This window comes from Salmo salar, chromosome ssa11 (assembly GCF_905237065.1).
Source record: "Salmo salar chromosome ssa11, Ssal_v3.1, whole genome shotgun sequence".
In the NCBI taxonomy this organism is placed as follows: domain Eukaryota; kingdom Metazoa; phylum Chordata; class Actinopteri; order Salmoniformes; family Salmonidae; genus Salmo; species Salmo salar.
Window position 1 is genome coordinate 110,527,009 of NC_059452.1, and position 13,470 is coordinate 110,540,478.

At 43.7% G+C, this 13,470-nt stretch overlaps 2 protein-coding genes across 2 annotated transcripts in view; both read left to right on the plus strand.

Annotated features, from left to right (window-relative positions):
- The first annotated feature begins 891 nt into the window (after positions 1–891).
- LOC123725122 (fibrous sheath CABYR-binding protein-like) lies at positions 892–7,249 on the plus strand. The gene is made up of 3 exons (XM_045688923.1): positions 892–895; positions 1,523–1,576; positions 4,452–7,249. Exons 1-3 carry the CDS (start codon positions 892–894, stop codon positions 5,258–5,260), a joined length of 867 nt encoding a protein of 288 aa, XP_045544879.1. The 3' UTR covers positions 5,261–7,249.
- Positions 7,250–8,430: 1,181 nt separating this feature from the next.
- Positions 8,431–13,470, plus strand: part of LOC106563967 (dihydrolipoyllysine-residue acetyltransferase component of pyruvate dehydrogenase complex, mitochondrial) — a 42,864-nt gene continuing 37,824 nt past the window's right edge. Inside the window, exon 1 of the mRNA XM_045690327.1 lies at positions 8,431–8,850. Coding sequence (XP_045546283.1) covers positions 8,605–8,850 — 246 coding nt within the window. The 5' untranslated portion in view covers positions 8,431–8,604. The remainder of the gene's footprint in view (positions 8,851–13,470) is intronic.

Sequence of the window (13,470 nt, forward strand, 5' to 3'; positions counted from 1 at the left end):
GGTCAGGAATTGTGAAAAACTGAGTTTAAATGTATTTGGCTAAGGTGTATGTAAACTTCCGACTTCAACTGTAGCTGCTGAGGAACTAAAGGACATACAGTGCCTTCGGAAAGTATTCAGACCCCTTGACTTTGTTCACATGTTGTTACGTTACAGACTTATTCTAAAATGGATAAAAAAATACACACAATACCCCATAATGACAAAGCAAAAACTGGTTTTCAGACATTTTTGCAAATGTATTTAAAAAGAAATCAATATCACATTTACATAAGTATTCAGACCCTTTACTCAGTACTTTGTTGAAGCACCTTTGGCAGCGATTACAGCCTGGAGGCTTCTTGGGTATATCGCTACAAGCTTGACACACCTGTATTTGGGGAGTTTCTCCCATTCTTCTCTGTAGATCCTCTCAACCTCTGTTAGGTTGGATGGGGAGCGTCGCTGCACAGCTATTTTCTGGTCTCTCCAGAGATGTTTGATCGTGTTCAAGTCTGGGCTCTGGCTGGGCCACTCAAGGACATTCAGAGACTTGTCCCAAAGCCACTCCTGCGTTGTCTTGGCTGTGTGCTTAGGGTCATTGTCCTGTTGGAAGGTGAACCTTCGCCCCAGTCTGAGGTCCTGAGCGCTCTGGAGCAGGTTTTCATCAAGGTTCTCTGTACTTTGCTCCGTTCATCTTTGCCTTGATCCTGACTAGTCCTGAACAACAATCCCACAGCATGATGCTGCCACCACCATGCTTCACCGTAGGGATGGTGCCAGGTTTCCTCCAGACATGACGCTTTGCATTCAGGCCAAAGAGTTCAATCTTGGTTTCAGCAGACCTGAGAATCTTGTTTCTCATGGTCTGAGTCCTTTAGGTTCCTTTTAGCAAACGCCAAGCAGGCTGTCATGTGCCTTTTACTGAGGAGTGGCTTCCATCTGGCCACTTTACCATAGGCCTGATTGGTGGAGTGCTGCAGAGATGGTTGTCCTTCTGGAAGATTATCCCATTTCCACAGAAGAGCTCTGTCAGAGTAACCATCGGGTTCTTGGTCACCTCCCTGACTAAGACCCTTCTCCCACGATTACTCAGTTTGGCCAGGAGGCCAGCTCTAGGAAGAGTGTTGGTGGTTCCAAACTTCTTCCATTTAAGAATGATGGAGGCCACTATGTTCTCGGGAACCTTCAATGCTGCAGACATTGTTACCTAGCTGCTGAGGGACTGAAGGCCCCAGCTGCTGAGGAACTGAAGGCCCCAGCTGCTGAGGAACTAAAGACCCCAGCTGCTGAGGAACTGAAGGCCCCAGCTGCTGAGGAACTGAAGGCCCCAGCTGCTGAGGAACTGAAGGCCCCAGCTGCTGAGGAACTGAAGGCCCTAGCTGCTGAGGAACTGAAGGCCCCAGCTGCTGAGGGACTGAAGGCCCCAGCTGCTGAGGGACTGAAGGCCCCAGCTGCTGAGGAACTGAAGGCCCCAGCTGCTGAGGAACTAAAGGCCCCAGCTGCTGAGGGACTGAAGGCCCCAGCTGCTGAGGAACTGAAGGCCCAGCTGCTGAGGGACTGAAGGCCCCAGCTGCTGAGGAACTGAAGGCCCCAGGTGCTGAGGAACTGAAGGCCCCAGCTGCTGATGAACTGAAGGCCCCAGCTGCTGAGGAACTGAAGGCCCCAGCTGCTGAGGAACTAAAGGCCCTACAGTTGAAGTCGGTGGTTTACATACACTTAGGTTGGAGTCATTAAAACTCATTTTTCAACCACTCCAAACTTTTTGTTAACAAACTATAGTTTTGGCAAGTCGGTTAGGACATCTACTTTGTGCATGACACAAGTCATGTTTCCAACAATTGTTTACAGACAGATTATTTCACTTATAATTCACTGTATCACAATTCCAGTGGGTCAGAATTTTACATACACTCAGTTGACTGTGCCTTTAAACAGCTTGGAAAATTCCAGAAAATGATGTCATGGCTTTAGAAGCTTCTGATAGGCTAATTGACATCATTTGAGTCAATTGGAGGTGTACCTGTGGATGTATTTCAAGGCCTACCTTCAAACTCAGTGCCTCTTTGCTTGACGTCATGAGAAAATCAAAAGAAACCAGCCAAGACATCAGAAAACAATTGTAGACCTCCACAAGTCTGGTTCATCCTTGGGAGCAATTTCCAAACGCCTGAAGGTACCACGTTCATCTGTACAAACAATAGTACGCAAGTATAAACAACATGGGACCACGCAGCCGTCATACCGCTCAGGAAGGAGACGTGTTCTGTCTCCTAGAGATGAACGTACTTTGGTGCGAAAAGTGCAAATCAATCCCAGAACAACAGCAAAGGACCTTGTGAAGATGCTGGAGGAAACAGGTACAAAAGTATCTATATCCACAGTAAAACGAGTCCTATATCGACATAACCTGAAAGGCCGCTCAGCAAGGAAGAAGCCACTGCTCCAATACCGCCATAAAAAAGCCAGACTACGGTTTGCAACTGCACATGGGGAGAAAGATTGTACTTTTTGGAGAAATGTCCTCTGGTCTGATGAAACAAAAATAGAACTGTTTGGCCATAATGACCATCGTTATGTTTGGAGGAAAAAGGGGGAGGCTTGCAAGCCGAAGAACACCATCCCAACCGTGAAGCATGGGGGTGGCAGCATCATGTTGTGGGGGTGCTTTGCTGCAGGAGGGACTGGTGCACTTCACAAAATAGATGACATCAGGAAGAAGGAAAATTATGTGGATATATTGAAGCAACATCTCAAGACATCAGTCAGGAAGTTAAAGCTTGGTCACAAATGGGTCTTCCAAATGGACAATGACCCCAAGCATACTTCCAAAGTTGTGGCAAAATGGCTTTAGGACAACAAAGTCAAGGTATTGGAGTGGCCATCACAAAGCCCTGACCTCAATCCTATAGAAAATTTGTGGGTAGAACTCAAAAAGCGTGTGAGAGCAAGGTGGCCTACAAACCTGACTCAGTTACACCAGCTCTGTCAGGAGGAATGGGCCAAAAATTCACCCAACTTATTGTAGGAAGCTTGTGGAAGGCTATCCAAAACGTTTGACTCAAGTTAAACAATTTTAAGGCAATGCTACCAAATACTAATTGAGTGTATGTAAACTTCCGACCCACTGGGAATGTGATGAAATAAATAAAAGCTGAAGTAAATCATTCTCTCTACTATTATTCTGACATTTCACATTCTTAAATAAAGTGGTGATCCTAACTGACCTAAGACAGGGAATTTTTACTAGGATTAAAGGTCAGGAATTGTGAAAAACTGAGTTTAAATGTATTTGGCTAAGGTGTATGTAAACTTCCGACTTCAACTGTAGCTGCTGAGGAACTAAAGGACATACAGTGCCTTCGGAAAGTATTCAGACCCCTTGACTTTGTTCACATGTTGTTACGTTACAGACTTATTCTAAAATGGATAAAAAAATACACACAATACCCCATAATGACAAAGCAAAAACTGGTTTTCAGACATTTTTGCAAATGTATTTAAAAAGAAATCAATATCACATTTACATAAGTATTCAGACCCTTTACTCAGTACTTTGTTGAAGCACCTTTGGCAGCGATTACAGCCTGGAGGCTTCTTGGGTATATCGCTACAAGCTTGACACACCTGTATTTGGGGAGTTTCTCCCATTCTTCTCTGTAGATCCTCTCAACCTCTGTTAGGTTGGATGGGGAGCGTCGCTGCACAGCTATTTTCTGGTCTCTCCAGAGATGTTTGATCGTGTTCAAGTCTGGGCTCTGGCTGGGCCACTCAAGGACATTCAGAGACTTGTCCCAAAGCCACTCCTGCGTTGTCTTGGCTGTGTGCTTAGGGTCATTGTCCTGTTGGAAGGTGAACCTTCGCCCCAGTCTGAGGTCCTGAGCGCTCTGGAGCAGGTTTTCATCAAGGTTCTCTGTACTTTGCTCCGTTCATCTTTGCCTTGATCCTGACTAGTCCTGAACAACAATCCCACAGCATGATGCTGCCACCACCATGCTTCACCGTAGGGATGGTGCCAGGTTTCCTCCAGACATGACGCTTTGCATTCAGGCCAAAGAGTTCAATCTTGGTTTCAGCAGACCTGAGAATCTTGTTTCTCATGGTCTGAGTCCTTTAGGTTCCTTTTAGCAAACGCCAAGCGGGCTGTCATGTGCCTTTTACTGAGGAGTGGCTTCCATCTGGCCACTTTACCATAGGCCTGATTGGTGGAGTGCTGCAGAGATGGTTGTCCTTCTGGAAGATTATCCCATTTCCACAGAAGAGCTCTGTCAGAGTAACCATCGGGTTCTTGGTCACCTCCCTGACTAAGACCCTTCTCCCACGATTGCTCAGTTTGGCCAGGAGGCCAACTCTAGGAAGTGTTGGTGGTTCCAAACTTCTTCCATTTAAGAATGATGGAGGCCACTATGTTCTCGGGAACCTTCAATGCTGCAGACATTGTTACCCAGCTGCTGAGGAACTGAAGGCCCTAGCTGCTGAGGGACTGAAGGCCCCAGCTGCTGAGGGACTGAAGGCCCCAGCTGCTGAGGAACTAAAGACCCCAGCTGCTGAGGAACTGAAGGCCCCAGCTGCTGAGGAACTGAAGGCCCCAGCTGCTGAGGAACTAAAGACCCCAGCTGCTGAGGAACTGAAGGCCCCCGCTGCTGAGGAACTGAAGGCCCCAGCTGCTGAGGAACTGAAGGCCCCAGCTGCTGAGGAACTGAAGGCCCTAGCTGCTGAGGAACTGAAGGCCCCAGCTGCTGAGGAACTGAAGGCCCCAGCTGCTGAGGAACTGAAGGCCCCAGCTGCTGAGGAACTGAAGGCCCCAGCTGCTGAGGAACTGAAGGCCCCAGCTGCTGAGGGACTGAAGGCCCCAGCTGCTGAGGGACTGAAGGCCCCAGCTGCTGAGGAACTGAAGGCCCCAGCTGCTGAGGAACTGAAGGCCCCAGCTGCTGAGGGACTGAAGGCCCCAGCTGCTGAGGAACTGAAGGCCCCAGCTGCTGAGGGACTGAAGGCCCCAGCTGCTGAGGGACTGAAGGCCCTAGCTGCTGAGGAACTGAAGGCCCCAGCTGCTGAGGGACTGAAGGCCCCAGCTGCTGAGGGACTGAAGGCCCCAGCTGCTGAGGGACTGAAGGCCCCAGCTGCTGAGGAACTGAAGGCCCCAGCTGCTGAGGAACACACTGTTACTAAAGGACCTAGAGAGGTGTTGCTGAGGAACACACTGTTACTAAATCCTTTGAGAACTGTGCCTTATGAAGGACATGCTTTTCTGCAGTATATAATTACAATCTGGACGGACTGAGGTATAACGTTACTGTAGATTAAACACTGCTGAATTGTCATTGTTTTTGTTGTACATTCCTGTTAATATATTTCTATTCTGGTTTAAAATGTTGTTTTTATTTAGAATGAATTATGTTTTGTATTGTTTACAGAGGAGAATGTTTTTGCAGTAGAGTTGAGCATCAGAACACTGAGCTGTTGCAAAAGCAGGATCAGTAAGTTAAGCCAGATAACTCTGATTAGGAGTAAAATATATCTCTTGATTTACTGATATATTTATAAAGCTGAACTTGAATATTTTTGTCAAGTCAGTTATTGCCGTGATGCCAGTTAGTCCTTGACGTTATTGCCGTGATGCCAGTTAGTCCTTGACGTTATTGCCATGATGCCAGTTATTCCTTGACGTTATTGCCGTGATGCCAGTTAGTCCTTGACGTTATTGCCATGATGCCAGTTATTCCTTGACGTTATTGCCATGATGCCAGTTAGTCCTTGACGTTATTGCCATGATGCCAGTTATTCCTTGACGTTATTGCCATGATGCCAGTTAGTCCTTGACGTTATTGCCATGATGCCAGTTATTCCTTGACGTTATTGCCGTGATGCCAGTTAGTCCTTGACGTTATTGCCATGATGCCAGTTAGTCCTTGACGTTATTGCCATGATGCCAGTTATTCCTTGACGTTATTGCCGTGATGCCAGTTAGTCCTTGACGTTATTGCCATGATGCCAGTTAGTCCTTGACGTTATTGCCGTGATGCCAGTTATTCCTTGACGTTATTGCCATGATGCCAGTTATTCCTTGACGTTATTGCCATGATGCCAGTTTCAAGTCTCATCTCTTGAAAAGATGACATTATTTTAGAATGTTTGTTAGCCGGCTAACTGACTGATCCTGCGGTCTGGAACTGCCCCATGTCTCTGTACCAGACCTCCATGTTTTAATAACCGCTCCGAACCACCGGACAGACATGTTTTAAGCATTTTAATAAAAACAATATGCACATTTTCCCACCAGAGATGTGTTTCTATTAAATTGACTTGTTGCGTGATGACTTAGTGCACATAAAAATACGTTTTGCGGGTAAATTCCCATGTACCGAATAAAAAATACATGTTAAATGCATTGCATTTTCAACTCTACTGATGTCGCGTTATAGCAAGTGTGCCCATTCTGGTATTGGCACGTGTTCTAGCCAAGAGCGCTGTTGGCTAGAGCGCATGAATGGCCTACATAATGAGATTATTATGGACAAAATAGTACCATTTCTGTAAAACGGCAGCCAATCATCGACGATCATGTCACCATAAGACCCTCAATATTTACTGGAAATAAGCATCAAGCTCATCACCATGCACTTTCACCACCCTGTGAAGTTCATCCTTTATTTAATCTGTAGCCTAATAAATATGATGGTTATTATATCAATATTTGCGCATAAAAGCGTTTGACATTTCTCGCATAATTCATTTTACCGACACAAAAAGATCCCACCTTGTCTAGCGTATTTAGTTTTGTCGACATTTGGAAAGTTTGTTTCCATCAGGCCTGTCAGGACATGTTTTATCCGACATGTCTTTACTCGCATAAAAAGGTTGGATGGAAACCTGGTTACTGATACTATAAACTCATAGTGGACGCGTCATAATACCCATAAAACCTAGCGGTCAAACACGGAAATTGTTCCAATTGTTTTTCCACCATTAATTTTTCAACAGTGAATTTTACAAACACTTAAAATTAAGTATATATTTGGTATAGGCTTATCTTGGCGTGATGTTTTGATAACCGTGTAAGTTGTATCAATATATTTGACTCAAATTTGAAATGCTAATTAGCTTACAGAGAAGACCTCAGCAAGACTACAACTTCCTGCAGGAAGCTGCTGCAGGTCGTCTCCAGCCGACACTGTCAGCTACCGTTCACCAGCGCGATCCGAGACCTGTGCCCAATCCATGATAAATCTATATGCTGTATTGAAATGAATTGAATAAAGTGTTGAACTTCTTCGACCCCTTTCTCTGTCTTAGCTAGCCACTGACTACACTTTAGCTAGCTAGTTAGCAGAGCAGTAGATCAAAAAATATTTTTGTATTACTTAGCCTAGATATATGTTTGTACAGTATGTCGACGTTGGTGTCTATTTCAGCTTTACTTGGCTCATCGCGCTCTAGCGACTCCCTGTGGCGGGCCGGGCGCCTGCAGGCTGACCTCGGTCGTCAGGTGAATGGTGTTTCCTCCGACACATTGGTGCAGCTGGATTCCGGGTTAAGCGGGCGGGTATTAAGAAGCGCGGTTTGGCGGGTCGTGTTTCGGAGGACGCACGACTCGACCTTCGCCTCTCCCGAGCCTGTTGGGGAGTTGGCAGCGATGAGACAAGATCGAAATTGGGGAGAAAAAGGGGGTACAAAAATGTATAATAATACAATTTTTGTCATTGATGAGATTGAATCTAAAAATCGATTGACATTCAGAATTGACTTTGTTTAGACATCCAGCTGGTATTGTAGTTTCATGACCAGAGACGATCTTCAAAGGCACAGTGTTTATTTATTCAGAGTGGTACATCCATTTATACAGTCTTGATTTATAGGATCCTTCCCGCTATTTGATTGACATGTCAAGTGATAAAATCACAAGATATAAATTAAAAGTTTATGGAAAAACTTCACATGTCTTCACGTGAAAATATTCTACAGCTGTAATGTTATCATTGAAATCAAACTTTATTTATATAGCACAATGTGTTCATTGAAAAGCATGTGGTTTTATCTACTGTTGTACTCAATTGAATACATCAATCCGGCCAATCCGGCCTGTCAGCGCCCCCAGGTGGCGCTACTACCAAACTGCAGAGCTCCCAGAGGAGACGCTTTGCGACTCTTTTACGACAGTAAACCGAGTCCTCAACGTTGCCAGATACCGATATTTTTTTTTTAGAATTACAGTTGTTACTCACTGTGACAACTAGACAAACACTAGTAGAGACTGGCCTTATGATGTTATCTAAAGAATTGGGTAAATAAACGTGGCTATATTCATCTCAATGTCATACTGATTAAGTAAATATAACACGGCTCAAAAAAAAGTACACATGAAATGATGTGGGAGAGTTTCAACTGAATTTGGAAAGACATAGTTTTACCCAACCTGGCAACCTAGTTTAGGACGGGCGTAGGACGGGGGAAGGAGAGCCGTAAAGCGGTGTGTTGTGATGAGAGAGGTCATTGGAAAGTGAGCACAGAGCTACCTGGGCTGGTTCGGGGGACAGAAAGATACTTTATTGCTACCAGCTATTCCGGTACCGGAGTAGATCCAGCGGGATCTAAAAGGTATTTAGCGACTAAACTAACCAAGACGAAATGCTTCGTCTCGTCCTGCGGCTGAGGAATTCTTCAGCGATTCCCCGGTGCCGTGGTGCCCTACCGGGGCCTGCCCTGAGCCCTCGCCCCTCTCCGGGACCTTGTCATCCGAGGCTTTACCACGGTTTTGTCCGGTCAAGGGCTGTTTGCAATGGAGGTAGTTTGAACACCGTGGTGTTCGCCAGCAGAACGGCCCTGTCCGCCAGCGGCACCCAGCGCTTCTACAGCCTACCACCGCACCAGAAGGTAACTTTAGTGGTGTAGCTTGCTAGCCAGCTAGCTAGTTAACTAAGTGATTGTGTGGGCTATGACTAGAAGTCTTCTCGGATCCTAAAATTCAGATCCGAACCGAATTGGATGCGTTCAATTCGATATCCGATCCAAGGTGGAGCAGATCCTACCCAAAACATTTCCGAGGTGAGAGAGAATCGCATCCAAGTTGGGTCAGGTCAGTATCCGACCCAAATAGATCCGAAAGATGATAAATGCAGCTTTATTGCCATGCAGCTTTATTGCCATGCAAGCCATCGAAATTGTTTTGAATTGTGTGTCAGTGAACGTTAACTTTTATAAACCAGGACCAAGTTTTCAATGCATGAAAGTTAAGTAGTGATTAGGACTGCCCAAGGAGACCCCAAATAACATGTTTTTTTATTCAACACTCCTGGAAATATTTATGAAATATTACATATATGTAACATAGGTCAGAAAGGTGTGCAAACCACACATTTTCATCCAGTGATGGTCAGTGCCGTTGAGGGAGGACAATTATCATTATTTTCATGAGCATGGCCTTATTTCTATTACAGCATATTGGATGACTGTCATTCATATTCCATTCACCCAGTTCAATGTAACAGTGATGGGTTTAGGTTACTGTCCTTCACCCAGTTCAATGTAACAGTGATGGGTTTAGGATACTGGTCCTTCACCCAGTTCAATGTAACAGTGATGGGTTTAGGATACTGTCCTTCATATTCACCCAGTTCAATGTAACAGTGATGGGTTTAGGATACTGTCCTTCACCCAGTTCAATGTAACAGTGATGGGTTTAGGATACTGTCCTTCATATTCACCCAGTTCAATGTAACAGTGATGGGTTTAGGCTTCTACATGATACTCAAATTGTCCCTGTACCCATTATGAGGTTGCTACAACCCAGCCTATGAATGGAAGTTTACAATGTAGATCCACACAGGTCGAGAGAAACATTTGAGTAATGACATTGGCCCAGTCAATACCGCCTTGCACACTCTGGCCTGCATCTAGCTGATCCAGGGTGTAGGCATTAGTCCAACAGTTAGAAATGAGAGTTTCTATTGGACAAATTCAGGTATGTTTATCCCTGTTTCGTTCTGTTTGCTTCCGTTTAAAAAAAACATGATTTCCACAGAATCAGCAGAATGAATACACCCCTGAGCACGAGTAAACACAGTTCACTTTCATAGCAGCCACGTTGTATTCCTTCTTGCATCTTTGCGCTCTCCTCTCACCTTTTCCCTTCGCTTATGGACTTCAATGGACGACACATCAGCTGTATGTGACCCAAAAAATATTTCCAAGCCAAACCATATCATAACCGCTACACACAGCCCACATCGTTGTCCCCATATTAGCTAAAGTAATTTCATAGTCAACATAGCTAATAGAACTAACGCGTTAGTAAACCCGCTACAATCATGCAGTAACGTTAGTCAACATAGAGCTAAATTTCTTACTGACTAACACCAGGAAGCTACAGTGGCTATAAATTAGTAAAAGCAGAAAGTTATTTTCCCTTGGAAGAGTTCCAGTGTTGTTGGATAGTCATAGCCAGTTAGCTAACATAGCATCCCTCTGTTTGAGTAGACTAAACTAGCTAAGAAAGTGAAACTGAAAATTAAACTTTTTTTAAACTCTCTCTCTAGCTCTCTCTTGCTTCTTCATTTTGGAAGAAATTAATCTGTTCAACTATTGTCTTTCTCTCTCTTTGAGTCAACTACTGACCGACGTTTATGCACTGGAGCGCTAGTTAGCTGTAGCTTATGCTTTCAGTACTAGATTAATTCTCTGATCTTATGATTGGGTGGATAACATGTCAGTTCATGCTGCAAGAGCTCTGATAGGCTGGAGGACGTCCTCCGGAAGTTGTCATAATTAGTAAGTCTATGGAAGGTGGTGAGAACCATGAGCCTCCTAGGTTTTGTATGGTAGTCAATGTACACAGAGGAGGACGGAAGCTAGCTGTCCTCCGGCTACACCATGGTGCTACCATACAGAGTGCTGTTGAGGCTACTGTAGACCTTCACTGCAAAACTGTGTTTTAATCAATTATTTGGTGACGTGAATATATTTAGTATAGTTTTAAAATGCACCCCCCCTTTGACCCCAGAACAGCCTCAATTCGTCAGGACGTGGACTCAACAAGGTGTTGAAAGCGTTCCACAGGGATGCTGGCCCATGTTGACTCCAATGCTTCCCACATTTGTGTCAAGTTGGCTGGATGTCCTTTGGGTGGTGGACCATTCATGATACACACAGGAAACTGTTGAGTGTGAAAACCCCAGCAGCGTTGCAGTTCTTGACACAAACCGATGCGCCTTGCACCTACTACCACACCCCGTTCAAAGGCACTTACAATATTTGTCTTGTCCAGTCACCCTCTGAATGGCACACACACACAATCCTCAAGGCTCAAGGCATAAAAATCCTCTTTAACATGTCTCCTCCCCTTCATCTACACTGATTGAAGTGGATTTAACAAGTGACATCAATAAGGGATCATAGCTTTCACCTGGATTCACCAGTCAGTCTGTAATGTTCCTAATGTTTTGTACACTCAGTGTATATTCAGGGAATGACAACAATGGCGGCCACTGATTTTAAAGGTGCTACATGTATATTGAACAAGTTGTTTATCTTCAGGTTGTCATTATTTCTGCATTGCCCATATTCCATGCTTTCCATGTATGAAATACAGCCAGCTAGAGTTTAGTCACAGTGCTCACTCCATGCAAATATTAATACACAAATAATAACAAACAAACAATACTTTGGAGAAAATGGTCATTGTTCAACCAGTTTGAAAATGCATTTGCATATCATGCAAACACTAGTTGCGGTATTCAAAACTCCTGACTCTCATTGATGTTTACGAGATATATTACTGTTGAGGTGGAGGTTTACTAGATATATTACTGTTCAGGTGGGAGGTTTACTAGATATATTACTGTTGAGGTGGGAGGTTTACTAGATATATTACTGTTCAGGTGGGAGGTTTACTAGATATATTACTGTTCAGGTGGGAGGTTTACTAGATATATTACTGTTCAGGTGGGAGGTTTACTAGATATATTACTGTTGTGGTGGGAGGTTTACTAGATATATTACTGTTCAGGTGGGAGGTTTACTAGATATATTACTGTTCAGGTGGGAGGTTTACTAGATATATTACTGTTGTGGTGGGAGGTTTACTAGATATATTACTGTTCAGGTGGGAGGTTTACTAGATATATTACTGTTGAGGTGGGAGGTTTACTAGATATATTACTGTTCAGGTGGAGGTTTACTAGATATATTACTGTTGTGGTGGGAGGTTTACTAGATATATTACTGTTCAGGTGGGAGGTTTACTAGATATATTACTGTTGAGGTGGGAGGTTTACTAGATATATTACTGTTCAGGTGGAGGTTTACTAGATATATTACTGTTCAGGTGGGAGGTTTACTAGATATATTACTGTTCAGGTGGGAGGTTTACTAGATATATTACTGTTCAGGTGGGAGGTTTACGAGATATATTACTGTTCAGGTGGGAGGTTTACTAGATATATTACTGTTCAGGTGGAGGTTTACTAGATATATTACTGTTCAGGTGGGAGGTTTACTAGATATATTACTGTTGAGGTGGGAGGTTTACTAGATATATTACTGTTGAGGTGGGAGGTTTACTAGATATATTACTGTTCAGGTGGGAGGTTTACTAGATATATTACTGTTCAGGTGGGAGGTTTACTAGATATATTACTGTTCAGGTGGGAGGTTTACTAGATATATTACTGTTCAGGTGGGAGGTTTACTAGATATATTACTGTTCAGGTGGGAGGTTTACTAGATATATTACTGTTCAGGTGGGAGGTTTACTAGATATATTACTGTTCAGGTGGGAGGTTTACTAGATATATTACTGTTCAGGTGGGAGGTTTACTAGATATATTACTGTTCAGGTGGGAGGTTTACTAGATATATTACTGTTCAGGTGGGAGGTTTACTAGATATATTACTGTTGAGGTGGGAGGTTTACTAGATATATTACTGTTGAGGTGGGAGGTTTACTAGATATATTACTGTTCAGGTGGGAGGTTTACTAGATATATTACTGTTCAGGTGGAGGTTTACTAGATATATTACTGTTGAGGTGGGAGGTTTACGAGATATATTACTGTTCAGGTGGAGGTTTACTAGATATATTACTGTTCAGGTGGGAGGTTTACTAGATATATTACTGTTCAGGTGGGAGGTTTACTAGATATATTACTGTTCAGGTGGGAGGTTTACTAGATATATTACTGTTCAGGTGGGAGGTTTACTAGATATATTACTGTTCAGGTGGAGGTTTACTAGATATATTACTGTTGAGGTGGGAGGTTTACTAGATATATTACTGTTGTGGTGGGAGGTTTACTAGATATATTACTGTTGTGGTGGGAGGTTTACTAGATATATTACCGTTCAGGTGGGAGGTTTACTAGATATATTACCGTTGAGGTGGGAGGTTTACTAGATATATTACCGTTGAGGTGGGAGGTTTACGAGATATATTACCGTTCAGGTGGGAGGTTTACTAGATATATTACTGTTCAGGTGGGAGGTTTACTAGATATATTA